Here is an 18215-nt window from a genome sequence, read left to right on the forward strand (position 1 = left end):
CTTGATTTATATAAATACAGATTGACTAACATGGGAACAAGATTGCTATATGCAGTTTCTGAGCTACCAATAAAATGTTTTAGCTTTCTTTCCCTCTTGATCCAAAACTCAATAGACTGACATTAAAAAAGTTTTTTAAATGTTTATTATTGAGAGAGAGACACACACACAGAGCATGAGCAGGGGAGGGGCAGAGAGAGGGGGAGACACAGAATCCGAAGCAGGCTCCAGGCTCTGAGCTGTCAGCACAGAGCCCTATGTGGGGCTTTAACTCACAAACTGCAAGATCATGACCTGAGCCGAAGTCAGTCGCCCAACCAACTGAGCCACCCAGGCGCCCCAGTAGACCTACATCAAAAGTGAATTCTGCCTCTGCCTCTCTCTCTCTCTCAAAATAAACCGAAAAAAGTGAATTCTGTCAAAAATAGTTACTAAAATGAATACCTGAGCATCGAAGGGAATGGGCCAGTTCTGTTGCCATAACTTGTATGATTAGACCAATTCGAAGTCGAAACATTTCGGCAAAGAGGCCAGGCTGAGTTCGCATATACATGGCTAGATACACCATTATTTCCTGTGCATGGAATGAATATAGACAAAAATTATGGCCCAGGTCTCACAAGGCCTATTTTGTAGTCTTCAGAAACTGCCAAATCAATTGAAAACAAAAATATCAATCACCATACTAAACTTCATAATTCTGCTCACCTGTGTAAGAATGGAAATGCTCATGTCCCCTTCACTGGCTTCATCTATCAGCTGAGTGAGCACTTCATAGGGCAGAGGTCTGAGGGAGAAGACAGTGAAGAAAGAGAAAACTCTGTGACTATTTAAGCCTAAATACATGGAGAAAATAAAAAAGCTCCTCCCAAGTCCAAGTCACCTCTTTAATGTCTCATTACTGGTAGCATCTGGTTCATTTAGTGTTCAAAGTTCATTGCCACCCCAAACCACTCTGGCCTATATCAACTCAGGAAAACTCTCCTCTCTCCTCTTTAAACCTGGATTGCCCTACTCCTTCAAAATTTTATGTAAAACTTACCTGATGAGGTCCTTCCAGATCAGTATTTCAAGGTTAATTCTTAACATATGACAAGTAACTGTTATGGCTAGAAAGTAATGAACTAAATTTAAGTTGTACCTTTTGGAAACCATTTTATTACTTTATGATCACACCTTAGTTATACTTATTTTCTAGTTTCATCAGTTTACACACACACACGCACACACACACACACACACACACACACAGGTATGCATACCTCTTCCCACACTTGTGACTCTTCTGTTGATATTAAGTACTCTGGGGGAATGGGATATGGACCATGCCATCTTCTTTTGGATTGTCACAGTAGTCAAAAATTGATCAGATTTGTGATTAAAAAAACCCCTCTGTTTGCTGAGAGTAAGGTATTATGGGTTGAATTGTGTCCTGTCAAAGTTCATACGTTGAAATCCTAACCCCTAGTACCTCAGAGTGTGACCTTATTTGGAGATGAGGTCTTTCCAGAGGTAATTAAGTTAGAGTGAGGTCATTGGGTGGGCCTTCATCCAGTATCACTAGTGTCCTTATATAAAAATTTGGGAAATTTGGACACAAAAATATACATAGAGGGAAGAAATGTGAAGAGATATAGGGAGAAAATAGCTATCTACATGCCAAAGAGAGAGGCCTGGAAGAAAGTCTAGAGTACAGCTGATTTTTTGTGGGTGCTCATTGTAGTTGCCCGTCTTATTTCAGACTGTTTTCCAATGTGAGGTTTGGGAAAGACAATAAGTAAAAAACAAGCACAAAAACAAAAACCATCACCACCACCACCACTACCAACAAAAAACCCTAAAAAGCAAATTACATTTGAGTACTACTTCCTGTGAATTTTCTCTTTCATTTACTCATGTTCTGTCATTATCAACATTCTCATGCCAAGTGTCTCTGAAAGAAGCCCACACATGTAGGACATTATTATCTACTGATAGATTAGGGCAAGAGAATTGTGGTCAGTCCACACAGCTCCTTAAAGGCTCAGAGAAGCTTGAGCAAACCCAACCAAAATTCATACTCACGCAGAGATGGTCTTCTCTCGAGGTTCTGGAGGGAGTCCCACTGTCAAATGTTTCTGGTGGGAGAGAAGGTCTGTGCAGGCCTAAGAAGAGATGGCATAACAGCATTATCCCTCCCATAACATGCCAGATTTCCAAGACAATTACTTTTCTCAGCCTACAAACCTTTGTTCCCTCTTAATTTATTGATACGCCAAACCCTCTTTCTCAGGAAATCCCATGAAGATAGCAAAAGAGAGATTTTTTTAGGAAGAAACAATGAAGGATTTTTATCTCCTAAGAGGTAGGAATTTTTAGTCTACTGTAAATTCATTCTTAAGATGTAGAATTCTTATAGTTTATAACATCTTATATTTGACATTCACAAGCAAAAAGCTAATTGAGTATCAGGAACTTTATGTGAGGAAGACAACATCTCAAATTATTAAGATGCTGTGGTTGCCTTAAAAATCCATTATGAAAACCAATTAAAAAAAAGGACCTCCATTTAACAAAGTCACAAGATATAAAATCAATGTACAGAAATTGGTTGCATTTCTATATACCAATAATGAAGCAGCAGAAAGAGAAATCAAGGAATCGATCCCACTTACAACTGCACCTGCCATAACATACCTAGCAATAAACCTAACCAACGAGGTAAAAGATCTGTGCACTGAAAACTATAGAAAGCTTCTGAGAAGAATATTAGAAGACACAAAGAAATGGAAAAACATTCCATGCTTATGGATTGGAAGAACAAATATTGTTAAAATGTTGATACTACCCAAAGCAATCTACACATTCAATGCAATCCCTATCAAAATAACACCAGCATTCTTCACAGAGCTAGAACAATCAATCCTAAAATTTGTATGGGACCATTAAAGACCCTGAATAGCCAAAGAAATGCTGGAAAAGAAAACCAAATCTGGATGCATCACAATTCCGGACTTCAAGCTGTATTACAAAGCTGTAATCATCAAGACAGTGTGGTACTGGCACAAAAACAGACACATAGATCAATGGAACAGAATAGAGAACCTGGTAATGGACCTACAAATGTATGGCCAATTAATATTCAACGAAGCAAGAAAGAGTATCCAATGGAAAAAAGTCTCTTCAGCAAACATTTCCAGGAGAACTGGATGGTGACATGCAGAAGAATTAACCTGGACAACTTTCTTACACCATACACAAAAATAAACTCAAAATGGATGAAAGACCTCAATGTAAGACAGGAAGTCATCAAAATCCTCGAGGAGAAAGCAGGCAAAAACCTCTTTGATCTTGCCCTCAGCAACTTCTTACTCAACAGGTCTCCGGAGGCAAGGGAAACAAAAGCAAAAATGAACTACTGGGACCTCGTCAAAATAAAAAGCTTCTGCACAGTGAAGGAAACAATCAGCAAAACTAAAAGGCAACCGACAGAATGGGAGAACATATTTGCAAATGACATATCAGATAAAGGGTTAGTATCCAAAATCTGTAAAGAACTTATCAAACTCAACACCCAAAACACAAATAATCCAGTGAAGAAATGGGCAAAAGACATGAATAGACACTTCTCCAAGGAAGACATCAAGATGGCCAATTGACACATGAAAAAATGCTCAACATCACTCATCATCAGGGAAATACAAATCAAAACCAAAATAAGATACCACCTTACACCTGCCAGAATGGCTAACATTAACAACTCAGGCAACAACAGGTGTTGGCAAGGATGCAGAGAAAGAGGATTTCTTTTGCATTGTTGGTGGGAATGCAAGCTGGTGCAGCCACTCTGGAAAACAGTTTGGAGGTTCCTCAAAAAAACTAAAAATAGAACTACCCTATGACCCAGCAATTGCACTACTAGGCATTTATCCATGGGATACAGGTGTGCTGTTTTGAAGGGACACATGCACCCCCATGTTTATAGCAGCACTATCAACAATAGCCAAAGTATGGAAAGAGCCCAAATGTCCATCGATAGATGAATGGATAAAGAAAATGTGGTGTATATATACAATGGAGTATTATTCTGCAATCAAAAAGAATGAAATTTTGCCATTTGCAACTACGTGGATGGAACTGGAGGGTACTGTGCTAAGTGAAATTAGTCAGTCAGAGAAAGACAAAAATCATATGACTTTACTCATATGAGGACTTTAAGAGACAAAACAGATGAACATAAGGAAAGGGAAACAAAAATAATATAAAAACAGGGAGGGGGACAAAACAGAAGAGACTGTAAATATGGAGAACAAACTGAGGGTTGCTGGAGGGATTGTGGGAGGGGGAATGGGCTAAAAGGGTAAGGGTCAGTAAGGAATCTACTCCTGAAATCATTATTTCACTATATGCTAAATAATTTGGATGTAAATTTTAAAAAATAAAAAATAAAATTAAAAAAATAAAAAAAAATTCAAAATAGATTAAAGACCTAAATATGAGACAGGAAACCATGAAAATCCTACAGAAGAAAACAGGTAGCAACCTTTTTCACCTTGGCTGCAGCAACTTTTTATTAGACATGTCTCTGGAGGTAAGGGAAACAAAAGCAAACGTGAACTATTGGGACCTCACCATGATAAAAAGCGTCTGCACAGTGAAGGAAACAATCAACAAAACCAAAAGGCACCATCAGAATGGGAGAAGATATTTGAAAATTACATATCTGAGAAAGGGTTAGTATCTAAAATCTATAAAAAACTTATCAAACTCAATACCGAAAAAACAAATAATCCCATAAAGAAATGGGCAGAAGACATGAATGGACACTTCTCAAAAGAAGACATCCAGATGACTAACAGACACATGGAAAGATGCTCAATATCATTCACCTTCAGGGAAATACAAATCAAAACCACAACGAGATACCACCTCACATCTGTCAGGGTGGGTGAAATTAATAACCCAGGAAACAAGAGATGTTGGTGAAGATGCAAGGCAATGAACGGGAATGCTTTGCATTCCTGGTGGGAATGCAAACTGGTACAGCCACCCTGAAGAACAGTATGGAGGTTCCTCAAAAAATTATACATAGAACTACCCTATGACAGAGCAATTGCACTACTAGCATTTATCCAAAGGATGCAAAAATGCTGATTTGAAGGGGCACATACACCCAATGTTTATAGCTGTGCTGTCAACAATAGCCAAATTATGGAAAGAGCCCAAATGTTCATCTACTGATGAATGGATTAAGAGCATGTGGTATATATACATAATGGAATACTACTTGGCGATCAAAAAGAATGAAATCTTGACGTTGGCAACAATAGGGATGGAAGTAGGATGTATTATGCTAAGTGAAATAAGTCAGTCAGAAAGACAAATATCATATGATTTCACTTATATGTGGAATTTAAGAAACAAAAAGATGAACACAGGGGAAGGGAAGACAAAATAGGATAATAAGGGGGAGCCAAACCATAAGAGACTCTTAAATACAGAGAACAAACTGAGGGTTGCTTGAGGGGAGGTGGATGAGGGGATGGGCTAAATGTGTGACGGGAACTGAGGAGGGCACTTTTTGGGGTGAGCACTGGGTGTCATATGTAAGTGATGAATCACTGGGTTCTACTTCAGAAACCAATACTACACTATATGTTAACTAACTTGAATTTAAATAAATAAATTAAAAAATAAATTTACTTTTTTTGAAATGCTTAAAACAAAGCACCTCCATTTAGATTTGTTATAAATTCAAGAATTTATAGTACCTCATCGAGTGCTTCCACCTTCTTTCTTAGGATTCCAGAGATGTATCGGATCAGGCCCCAGTGACGAATTTCTCCAACTTTGCCATACAGTTCAGTAAGCAGCTCTCGGACTGTCGCACTCCCTTCATCATATAATCCAGTGTCCCAGTCAGGTCCTCTGGAATGTTACAGACCTACATTAATTATAAGTAAAGCTGCTGGCAACAATCATTTGTTTCAGTGTTACAACAGATGTGTCTGTTTTGGTAAGGTCTGTCTCATTAGGAACTACTAAATATTATTTACCAAGAATCCTTGTAAACCTATGATTAGTGATCAGCCCTGAAACACAAATACCTAGACAATAATAAGTCTTAGTTTCTAGCTGTGCTTTGACAAAATGCATTCTTTTACCCTCTTCACAGGCTTCAACATAGCTCAAAATGAAGTCAAAAGTTTAATTTAACTACTGAAAGTTCAGAAAGTATGCTACACTTAGGGAGCTAATGAAGAGATAAAAAAGATGTGTGCTTATTTTGAAAGGATACATATACATTATTGTTGTAAAGATTACTATAACATGAGTCAACTGTGAAGTACCATAAAATCTATATAATGTTCTATGAAACTGGGAATTTGATATACAATAAAGGTAGATTTATTAAACAATATTAAGACAATGAAGTAACCATATGAAAAGAAGTTGTATTCATGTCTTACACTGTAAATCAGATTTCTAAATATACCAGATTTCAATGTAAAGGTACTAGAAAAAATATGGGAGAACTGGTTTATAACTTTGGGGGCAAGAGGACTTTTTAACTATAACCCATACACAAGAAGCCATAAAAGAAATACTGTTATATACATAGAAACAACGAAATTCTTATTGCAAAAACCACCATAAGTAAAGTGATGGGACAAATTACAAACAGAAAAATATATGCAGTTCATAGGCCAATTTCCCTAATATATAAAGAACTCTAACAAATAATAAAAAAAGACACAAAAGAAAATACAGTCAAATACTGATGAATTTTAGGTATGGGATAAAGTGTCTGATCTCACTCATAATAAGAAAAATTAACACTACACCAAAACAACATTTTTTAATCTATCATGTTGTCCAAAATCCCCAAATTTGATAACACTGCATTGGTGAGGCTTTGGGAAAATAGGTGATCCTGATACATTGCTAGTGGGAGTAAAATTGGGACAATTTCTCTGGAGAGCTATTTGGAAATACATATTAATTTTCAAAATCTCTATATTCCTTGGCTTAGCATTTCTGGTATATCTGTAGGATAAACTCCACACATGAGAAATGATATATACTATGAGGTAGGTTATTTGCTATAGTGTTGTTTGTGACAGTGAATGATGGGAGACAACCCAAATGTCCATCAACAGGAGACTGGTAAACAAATTATGGTATATTCAAACAAGGGAATGCTACACAACTACTGAGAAAGTATGATGTAGACCTAGATCATGGCAGGCTGTATGTTTCAAAGTGATTCCAATAATGTTCCATCTAACATGCTTTTCTTACAGTGTGACTTGTACAGTCCTCCCATGAAGAGGTTGGGTCTGTGTTCTCTCCCCTTCAACCCAGGCATGCTTGTGACTAATTTGAAATGATGCTGTATGATTTCTGAGGCTAGGTCATAAACATTCACGCAGCTTCCACTTGGTCCTTTTCTGGGGCACATAATCTTGGGACCTAGACATCAGGCTGCGAAGAAGTGGAGAGACATGGGGGAGGTCATCTGTAGGCGTTCCAGGTGACAGCTCCCGGCAAGGTTCCAGCCAACAACCAGTATCAACTCCTAGATATTCAAATGGACAAGCCTCCTGGTGACTTCAGCCCCAGACACTGTCAGACCACAACTGAATGAGATCCCAAGTGAGAACTGTCTAGCTGAGTTAGACAAGCTCCAGAACTGTGATGGATAATCTAAACATGTTTTATTTTTACTATTTTAAGCCACCGAATTTTGGGGTTATTTGTTAAGCACTCATAGATAAATGGAAAATATATGTAATGATTTTCAAGATAAATAGTTTTAGTGAAAAAGAGCAAGGTATAGAACAGTGTATATACTATGCTTCCATTTGGGTAAACAGGTGTAAAATTACATACATATATGTCTTTATTTACCAACATTTACCTACATATGCACAAACTGTCCCCAGATGGATACACAAATAAACCAGGTATCTAGAGACCAGAGGTGGGCAAAAGACTTTTCATCTTTTCACTGTATCCTTTTGTACTTTAAAAAGTTCAAATATGATAATGGATTATTCAGTATATTAAATTTTAGTAAGTATATACTAACATGATGTATTTAATATACTAAATATATTAAAAATAAATACATTAAATACACATATTTTGCTTATTTATTTTGAGAGAGAGCGAGCGAGCAAGGGAGGGGCAAAGAGAGCAGGAGAGAGAGAATTTCAAGTAGGCTTCATGCTGTCAGTGTGGAGCCTGATGTGGGGCTTGATCTCACAGACTGTAAGATTATGACCTGAGCTGAAACCAAGAGTTGGATGCTTAACTGACTGAACCACCCAGGTGCCCCCATTATTATTTTATTTTATTATATGAAATTTATTGTCAAATTAGTTTCCATACAACACCCAGTGCTCATCCCAAAAGCCCCCTTTAAATATATTTTTAAAACTATGAAATAAAAAGTACCATAGGAAGAGTCAACAATGGATTAAAAAAACAAGTGAATGAAAGTCTAAAGAGTAACAGGATATTTACAGTTTCAAAATATATCTCTACAAGATACTTTTTATTTATAAAGTGCAACATAAAAACTTTACAGTGGCAGAATGTGGAAGATACTACTTTAAATATACTGCATATATACATGGAGAGAGAGAGAGAGAGAGAGAGCGAGAGAGAGAGAGAGAGCGAGAGAGAGAGAGAGAGAGAGGATCTTAAGCAGGCTTTCACGCTCAGCACAGAGCCCAATGCAGAGCTCTATCCCTCAACCCTGGGATCATGAACTGAATCAAAATTGAGTCAGGCACTCAACTGACTGAGCCACCAAGGTGCCCCGAAATGTGTAATTTAGATTTTCTTTTGCTATAAAGACATTATTAGGACAACTGACAAGTCTGGTATGTAGATTCAATAATACTATTGTTTTAACATTAATTTTCTGATTTTGGCAATTGTACTGTGCTTATGTAAGAGAATTCCTAGTCTTTAGGAAATACACAATGCATACTCAAACACTTAGGATAGAAAGGGATCATGTGGATCATGTCTGCCACTTACTCTCACATGATTCATAAAGATATATGTATGTATGTATGATGATGGTGATGATGACAGAGAATGAGTAAGAGAGAGACAGAAAGAAAGAGAGAGAGAAATTGAGACTGAGATCAAAGCTCAAGGTAAACCTGAGGAATTTAGGTGAAGGATATCCAGAAAATTTTTTGTGCTATTCTTACGACTTTTCTCTAAGTTTGAAATCGTCAAAATCAAAATAGATAAATGAATAGTATTAAAATACATGTTTTGAGAGCTCAGAATCAGGGATGATCCTTTTTATTCCCACAGGTCAGAGAAAGCTTTATGAAGGTGACAGGTGAACTAGACCGTGATGGATAGCTAGAATTCCAATGAGGAGAGATGGGGTGTGGTAAACAAGTGTAGTCCAGGCAGAAGGCAAAACATGAGCCAAGGTATGAAAGTAGTCATGTATAGGCTGTGTTTTGGATATGGTAAGTAGCAGGCTGTTTTGGTGAAAGAATTCACAATGTGAGTGGGGAGCAATGGTAGACAAAGGTTGAAAGATCATAGAGGATGTATATTTGGCCCATGATTCCCAATGATAGTGATGATGTTGCAGGGAGAGGCAGGGTATGAGGAGGAGCTGAAGATGATGACACAATTTCAAGCCTGGGTGACTAAAAGAAGGATGATACCATGAACATGGCCAGGAGCAGTGGCTTTCCAATAAAGACAGTGAACTGGGTATTAGATATGCTGAGTAAGAAGACATATATATATTCTAAGTAGATTAAAGACATATAATCTAAAAAAATTATTAAAGGTATTTAAAATATTTTTAAAATTCTGGGAGGGGATGCATAACAAGAAACCCAAAAGCCAAAAAGGAAAGACTAACAGATTTTATGATATAAAAATTAAACTTGTGCATAGAGAAAAGCATATAATTAGCAAATTATTTGGATAAAATATCTGTAACAACTGTAACTAACAAAATAGTGACATCTAATATCAATGAGAAATATATAAAAAACCCAACAGAGAACAAACAAAGGTTATAAACAATTCATAGAAGGAATGCTAGTCAACAGAGATAGGAAACCCTATCTCCCAACTTGTACTTTTTTTAAAGTTTATTTATTTATTTTGAGAGAGACAGACAGAGGGAGAGAGGGAGAGGGAGCGGGGTAGGGGCAGAGAGTGAGGAAGAGAGAGAATCTCAAGCAGGCTCTGTGCTGTCAGCAAAGAGCCCTCAGCCCAGGCCTGATGCAGGTCTCAAACTCACGAACCGTGAGATCATGATGTAAGCCAAAATCAAGAGTCAGACACTTAGCTGACGGAGTCACCCAGGTGCCCCTCAACTTTTACTCTTAAATCCACAAGGGATATTGGGCAGAATTCCAAGTGTATTAAAACCCATGCAGCACATCATACACACTCTAGTCAAGTGGTTTGACATCACCTGGAATACTAGTTTTAGGGAGACTGTAGGTTTGATTAGATGTTATGGTGAAGTTAATATACAGGATTAGATGAAGAAAACTCGTGTTAGGAGCCAAAGAGTTGGCAGCCAATCATTGATCATCTGAATTGGTGGGAAAGTATGAACTTTTCAGGTATAACTCTCTTTGTTTTCCCATATCAACTACCTAGCTGGCTCGTCAGGTTTCATTCAAGCTTACCCCTTATTTCATTTTACCTTCTCTATCTTTTCATTATGCTGCATTTAGCATTGTGCCTGGCACATAATAAGTACTCAACAGGTATTTGTTGAATAAAGTGCCTTACCCTAAAGGAAAAATGAAAGAAACAAAGGTATCAAAATAATAAGACCCCATGTCTTTTTTTTTGTCAGTAGCACATAACAAGACTTATGGGGTGGCTCTTAGGGTTGTAGGATAAGGGAAGTCCCTCACAGCATGAGACTGCCTAGAGGTTTATTTAAGGCACCAGCTCTACCATCCAGGAGGTGTGGAGGGCAAGGAAACTCCCAGAGGACAGGAGGAAGAGGAAGTTACATGTCTAAGTGATGTGCTTCAGTAGCACTGTGGGGATTCTCTAGGTTAGAGAGCATTAAATGTCAGCAGTGGTTTGGGGTACTATTCATGGCCCTGGGCTTACCTCTTGTTAGCAGATATGGAGTAGGTTTCAAGGAGTATACAAAGCAGGCAGGCCCTACGTAGCTAAAAGTATGTTGGGGTTACTTTGGTAACAGTTGGATGTGTAAAAATATGCATTTGGTGTTGGTGGGATTTTCAGCTGTCATTTTCATTTACTCACTAAACACCACAATCAGATGGAAGCAGCATGAGCTTGGGAGTCACACAGACCAAGGGGACTTCATTAGCACCTAGAGGGGATGAAAGTCCTAGATACCTACTTGGTCTTCTTTGACACTACCCTGGCGGTGCAGAAGGTGAGGTAGTGCCTGCTTTGTTACACTGGGGTGGGAGTGGAAGTCTGGGCTTCAAGCTAAGCCCTTCTGGACAGGGGTGGGGCCACAGATTCTTCTATGGTGCTTGGCTCCAGTAGAGTGGTCATTGTCTCAATGTTGTTGGTCTTGCTAGTCTGCCCTTTCCTAGTCCTTTGTCTAGAAAGACAAGTTTTTCATCGGGCTTTTGGTGTCTGTGCCCATTGGCATTTTCGGGGTGCTGGCTTCTCTGTCATCTCATGCGGGACCCAAAGGCAACATGGAACAAAGGAACCCAAGGGACATCACCACCTTGTCATTCCTCAGATCTTGAGGTCCTTAGCCAGTCTACCTTCTTCTGTCCAGCCTTTAACACCTTGTTATGTTTGTTTTACAAATGATGTCATCCTGTACTTAGCAGGAGGAACAGAGAAGAATGTATGTAGTGTATCTTGTCTGGAACCAGAAGTCCCACTGTGGTCTCGTTTTACGAGATGCATTGACTTTTAGAAATAATACTGTAATATTTAGGGATAAATGATAAGATGTCTGGTTTCTCTGTCAAACCAATCTGGGAGAAAAGAGGGAGATAATATAGATGTGACAAGGTTAACCATGTCTTTATAATTGTTCAGGCTGGATGATGGGTCTCAAAGTGTTCATTATTCCATTCTCTCTACTTTTAAATAAATTTGGACATTTCTATCATTGAAAGTAAAACAGGGGGTGCCTGGGTGGCTCAGTAGGTTAGGTGTCTGACTTCAGCCCAGGTCATGATCTCATGATTCATGAGTTCGAGCCCCACATCAGGTTCTGCTGTCAGCACAGAGCCAACTTTGGATCCTCTGTCTTTATCTCTTGGCGCCTCTCCCCACTGTGTGTGCATGTGCTCTCTCTCTCTCTCTCAAAAATAAATAAAAACATAAAAAAATAACTAGAATCTTCTCTTAAAAATTGAATAAAAAACAAAGTAAAACAGAAAAGTTTCTCTCCTCTGTGGAGGCTGGGCTTCAGGAGAACAAGATGAAAATAGGAAGACTTGTTACAAAGCTATAGCAATAGTCCTGGTGAGAGACAAAGACCTGAGTGAAGGCCCCAGTACAAGAGATGCAGAAGGTAAATATTTAGAGGTAAAACTGAGTAGACTTGGTGATTAACTGGATATGGGGAGAAGCGTGCTGAGTAGGTAGGTGTTGGGTCCAACAACAAGGATGTAGAATTTCAGAATATAACTCCATTTTTAATGTTTGACTGGCTGACCACTTTCAAGTCCTCTTTCCCTTCCAGCCTACATCTGGGCAAGGTGCCAGAAAAATCCAAGTGTTTCCTCTCTTGGTTCTGGTGACAAACTTTATCCCAGCTTCACCTCCTGATTGTAATAAAACCCCAATCCAGCCTCCTTTCCCTACTCACTTAAGCTTTTATTTTTGTTTGACCAACTTTGGAATCTGTTCCACTCTCCCCAGAAGTCTCATTATGTGAGTAATAAACATTTTACAGACTTTTGGTACATGTGTGGCATCATCAGTCTCAGCATCCAAACCAAATTTAGGGGAGGGGATCTGCCTCTTCAGGTTGATGACTACATGAATAAATGAGGAAGTTCAGGTTATGTTTTGCAGGGAGGAAGTAAGGGACAGGAGAGAGTTCCACTTGGGCATGCTGAGTGTGAGGTTCCTACATATAATGTATCTAGCAGGGTTCTGGACACATAGCAAACACTCAGAAATGTTAGTTTATTTTTTCTGTAAGCCTCCATCTTCTTACTTCTTTTGAGTTTAGAATTTATTTAACTGTGGATTTTTAACAAATTACAGAGGCTTAAAATATCCATAATAATGATAATAATAGTCACCAGTTATTGGTCACCTACTCTGCAGCAGGCATTGTACTAGAGACTTTGCAGATATTGTATCTTGTTTAGTCTTTACAACAGTTTTATGTGGTAGGCGTAATCCAAATTTTATAAATGAGGACACTTGAGGCTTTGAAGTTACACAGTGGGTAGGGGCAAAATTCAAATCCAGGTCAATGAGACTCCAAAACTGTGTTTTATTTACTATGTTATACTTCCCCTCTACATGAACATTAAAGTGATAATATCTATCACTTACTTCATAGTATACAGCATGTAAAGGATGTCAGCTTGCTCCTGTAAGCTGGAGGTCTCCTTCAACTGTAAAATGAGTGCTTTGAAGTCCACCTCCCCAGATTGGTCTCTAGGAAGATGTATTTCTACACGAACAGAGGGAACCTTTAGTTTGAGAAAGGACAGAAAAACTTAAGTCCACAAATGCTCAACTTAAATAGTGCCCTAGAGTGTTGATCTTTTCACCTCTAAACCTTTTCTGTAAGAATTCCCTACATTTTGATGGAAAGTAAAACAAAAACAATGAAATCTTCAACATGAATGACATAACAATTTCGTTTTCTTAGAGCCTGGCTAGGAAAATCTTATTCATTTTATTTTATTTTTCAATGTTTATTTTTGAGAGAGAGACACACACACAGAGAGAGAGAGAGAGAGTGAGTGAGTGGAGGAGGGGCAGGGAGAGAGGGAGACATAGAATCTGAAGCAGGCTCCAGGCTCTGAGCTGTCAGCACAGAGCCAGATGTGAGGCTTGAAGTCATGAACCCCGAGATCATGACCTGAGCCAAAGTCAGACACTTAACCTACTGAGCCACCCAGGCACCCCAAAACTTGCTCATTTTAAAAGTGACCTAAAAAGGAGTATATCTTCACCAGGGTAGCATTTTGCCTACCACCAGTTATTAGCAGAAACCATAAGGGCTAGTTCTGTTATTTGCCATACAGATGGTGGTTTTGCAAAGAGCTGGCAAATACGTCATGTGCAAGTTTACCTGGTCCTCTCGTGGGCAATGAGGAGAGTCAAGTAAGTTCAATGAAGGCCGGGAAGCCTGAAATATCTTTGTAGGAAGATACATGTGAACATCTGCAAGAGGTTGACATTTATGGGAAAGGTTAGATAACTTATGAGACTAAAAAACAAGTAATTCACAGTTGCCCTCAAAATCAAGTTGTATAGGAGTTGCTCTTTATATTATATAGAACAAGAGTGAGAAATTTATCCTTTCTTGCTAATATCAAAGAAAAATATGAATATAAGATAATTTAAAGATTGTTCAATCAACCATATTTCCCATGGAATGCCTAGAATTGTAGCATTAAATGGACATTTAAGATACTAAACTCTATGAATGTAATCAATACCAAAATGGTGCCATCACTGATACTTTGATCGAATACCATATGTAACAGAAAGAACCCAGTTCTGTTTTCTATTTTCTGGACTACCCTGGGAAAATATCTGGCTGTCAGCAGTTGGATTTCCTTGAGAATAGATAAACAGATGTTTATCCCTATGTAGGGAATCAAAAAAAAAAATGTAGTGGCTGACCTACTTCGAGATATTCCTAATATTTTTACTTATAGTCCATTGACAGTCCAAATACTTACCATAACCTCAACAGAGAGACTGTCTTGTCACTTTCACCATTTTACAGATATAGAAAGAGAGATACAGAGCTCAAATAACTGTTCAAGCAAGTAAGTAGCAGAGCTGGGAATTAAGCTTAAGTTTCCTGGTTTGCAATCTAGAAGTAGAACTTAAGAAAGGCGATCTCTTCACATGAGCCCTTGGTCAAGGGAGCATACTCAAAGGGTATGCTAAGCTTTTCCATCTTTGAAATGTTAAATGATTCATGTTTAATTGTTTTTGGTTAGTAATGGTCAATAAAGTTTTAGACAGCAAGAACATGCATCTCAATCATTCTCATCTATAAGATGTTACCATTTAGGCCCCCTAGGTGTGGCCAAGGAGCCCTTCTGTCCCTTCAGATGCAGCTACCACAGTGGCACTGAGTACTCTTAGGAACGATGACTCCTCCTAGCAATGGGTGGTAGGTGACACCCTCCACTGCACATACTGCCGAAGGGGGGTAGTGGTCATGGGGAGGACAATGACAATGTTGTTGTATAGGGAGTACTGCAGTTGAGGAATAAACACAGCTCTTGCACTGCTAGAACAACTGACTGTAAATGTCACAGCTGACATAAGGTAACCAGATGCAGCTTACTTAAGGGCGAGTATCTCCCTCTCCATTGCCAGATTATCTTGTAATTGCTTGCAGGGCTTTCTCTTTAAATAAAAGTGCTTCCAAAGGAGTAACTTTTCCAAAAGAAAAAACTCTTTCTGTCACTTTAATACTGATGTTAAAATTCTCCATGTCTCCTGTTCTGCTTCTTTTCACTATGAGACCATATAGCACCATCGACGGCAAAACTATATGCAATTTATTAAATTTACAAATATTTGAGTGTCTAATGTGTTCCATCTGTCTGAGATGCTGGGGATAAAGCAGTGAACAAAACAGAGTTCCTGCTTGCACTGCTAATAAACGCCCTGCCCCCATCCTGGGCTTCACATCAATCCTGTGCCTGACTCCAGTGAGTCATGGCATTACTCACTCTGTACATGCAGCTCCTTGGCCTTGGTCACCAAGGACATTAAATCGCAGGTTGTTTGCACAGCAGCTCGGAACCGATCTAGCCCTCCCTTCTGTGAGGTGAGGGCTAGTTTAGGATGGGGAGCAGTGTGCGCCAAAAGGTGATCTAAATAGCGAGCAACTTCATCACCACAGCGAGCTGCAAGGTTAGTGGGGGTAGGGGGAGAGAAAAAATGAACATTTTAGTTAGTTTACAATCTACCCCACCAACCAGAATGATTGGGTCCTGTGCCCATAACACAGCACCAGAAGTAGGTTATTTTTGATCATGGAGGTGGAGGGGGGGGGGGAGCTTGTAATCATTTTACAACATCTTGGCTTTACCATTTACAAACTATGGCCATTTACCAGGACCTATCTGTTCTTCAACTTTGCTAAGACAATATTAGGGCTCCTGAAAGTAGTATGAGGTTTTTTTAAGGACAGGTGGAGCAAGGATTTTATAATCTGTGAATGTGATGGTAGTGGTGTGGCAGCGGTGGTAGAGGAGGAGCAGAATGGGGCCCTTGGAGTCTTACTGGTATAAGGAGACTTTTGTGAGAAAAGACAAAAATCTTCCACTAAACCCAAGCTTAGCTGAAAACAGACAAATTCCATAAATGGCAGCTACAATTGCTATGGGAAAAACAATCTCCGTGTGGCACTGGTGTCAAAAGGACTACTGGCCACACATTGGTCTTTTCAAGTCACCACCTTCATTTATTCACCAAATATTTCTTGCCTACTAAGTACTAGGTGGTGTACTAGCTGCTGAGGTTTCAGTGATGAAGGAGACAGATACGGTCCATATCCTCTTGGGCTCTCCTTCTCCCACTCACCTCCTATAACATTGTCCCTGACTATGGATAATGAAAACAAAATACATACACAGACCTCATGGATCCTAATGTTTCAGACTTTACATGAACACTTACAACATTTATAGTAGGAAAATCACAGTGTTTGGATGCATACTAAAGTCTGCTAGGTCAGTTATACATCATCTGGTTTTTGATCATTTTCAGTGATCTCTCCAGATGTTTTTCTGTGTTCTGATGTGATCAGTGGAAGCTAGCAAAGCTGTAAAAATGGAAATCATTCTCAGTGACATCCTAATGACAAATATTATAACCTTGAATATGATATAGATACTTGAGTGGAGGATTATGAAGAATATGGAGGGAAGTGTTCTTGGCATGGAAGAGCTGGCAAGCGATAAACACAGCCATTGTGAGACCACCTATGAGTAAACCAAGAGAGGAGAAAGTGACTTAGGCACAATATCAAATTTAGTAATATATGTGTATATATGTGTATACACATATATATCATTAAAAAGTTGTGTTTTAGAAAGTAATCCAAAAGAATGAGTGCTACAGATGAAAATCCCAACTACCCATAGAATAGCAAACAACCTCAATATATGATTATTCTTGTCTTGTTTTCAAAGTAGTTGTTTATGCCAAGATAGATATCATGACTTTGGTAATTATTACTAACAGGAAATAACCTTGTATTTAATGTATTTTTCCAACAAAGAAATTCACACTATTTTCGATCTAACAAAAACAAATGCAGAATAAATTCAATGGTACTTAGGTGAGTAAATGCTGAGCCCAAAGAAGAAAATCATCCTGAATGCTGATGTGTTGGTCTATTGCATATGAGATAATGCTTGCTACTTCACTAAGGAAAGCCAATTATTTTCTTTTCTCTAACACACCACTCTTAGGATAAAGAAACTGGCTGCTTTAAGAAACAGGCTAACAGTCAAAGACACAATGAAAGCAGGCAAACCACATTTTAGATAGCTAGAAGAATAATTCACTCTTATTGGCCCTTCTCTTTTTGGGATTCACACAATGTAATTCTTGCCCTGCCTAGGTTAGTATTTTAACACATTAGGGTGTTTCTCAGCCATTTTTAATATATGCCCCCATGATGCTTTCTCACTATATCATCTTTGTATTCCTAGCAGCCAGTCAGATTTCTTGTGCTTTATTTGTCTAGTTCGTAGTATGAAAGCAATAGGGACACTGAATAGGCTTTTTCAAACTATGCAGACCTCCCCAGAGATTCTGTGCCCCAATAACATTATACATAAAAAGTACTCTGAGATTCTTAGTTTTATGCTTTTAAGTGTCAAAAAGCAGTACTGTATATGTATAGTTCTCCTACTACATGCTTGATTAAATACCTCTTACCATTGTTTCCTCTCATTTTGAAGTCACTAGCCATTTTCTATACCCAGGAAAGAAGTCTTCCCTAACCTTAGTAGGAGATAGTCAAACTCCACACTTCACAATCA

At 38.6% G+C, this 18215-nt stretch overlaps 1 protein-coding gene across 6 annotated transcripts in view; it reads right to left on the bottom strand.

Moving 5' to 3' along the window:
- The window catches only part of PHKA1 (phosphorylase kinase regulatory subunit alpha 1), a 178136-nt gene that overhangs the window by 19667 nt on the left and 140254 nt on the right, over positions 1-18215 (bottom strand). For 4 of the 6 annotated variants that reach the window (XM_045050992.1, XM_045050991.1, XM_045050990.1 and 1 more), the window contains exons 19-25: positions 15891-16067; positions 14264-14355; positions 13516-13655; positions 5751-5907; positions 2065-2144; positions 709-787; positions 445-574 (exon numbers count right to left, since the gene is read on the bottom strand). In XM_045050992.1, coding sequence (XP_044906927.1) covers positions 445-574; positions 709-787; positions 2065-2144; positions 5751-5907; positions 13516-13655; positions 14264-14355; positions 15891-16067 — 855 coding nt within the window. The remainder of the gene's footprint in view (positions 1-444; positions 575-708; positions 788-2064; positions 2145-5750; positions 5908-13515; positions 13656-14263; positions 14356-15890; positions 16068-18215) is intronic. The other 2 variants (XM_045050994.1, XM_045050993.1) reach the window with 1 other exon arrangement.

Source organism: Felis catus, chromosome X (genome assembly GCF_018350175.1).
Source record: "Felis catus isolate Fca126 chromosome X, F.catus_Fca126_mat1.0, whole genome shotgun sequence".
Lineage (NCBI taxonomy): Eukaryota > Metazoa > Chordata > Mammalia > Carnivora > Felidae > Felis > Felis catus.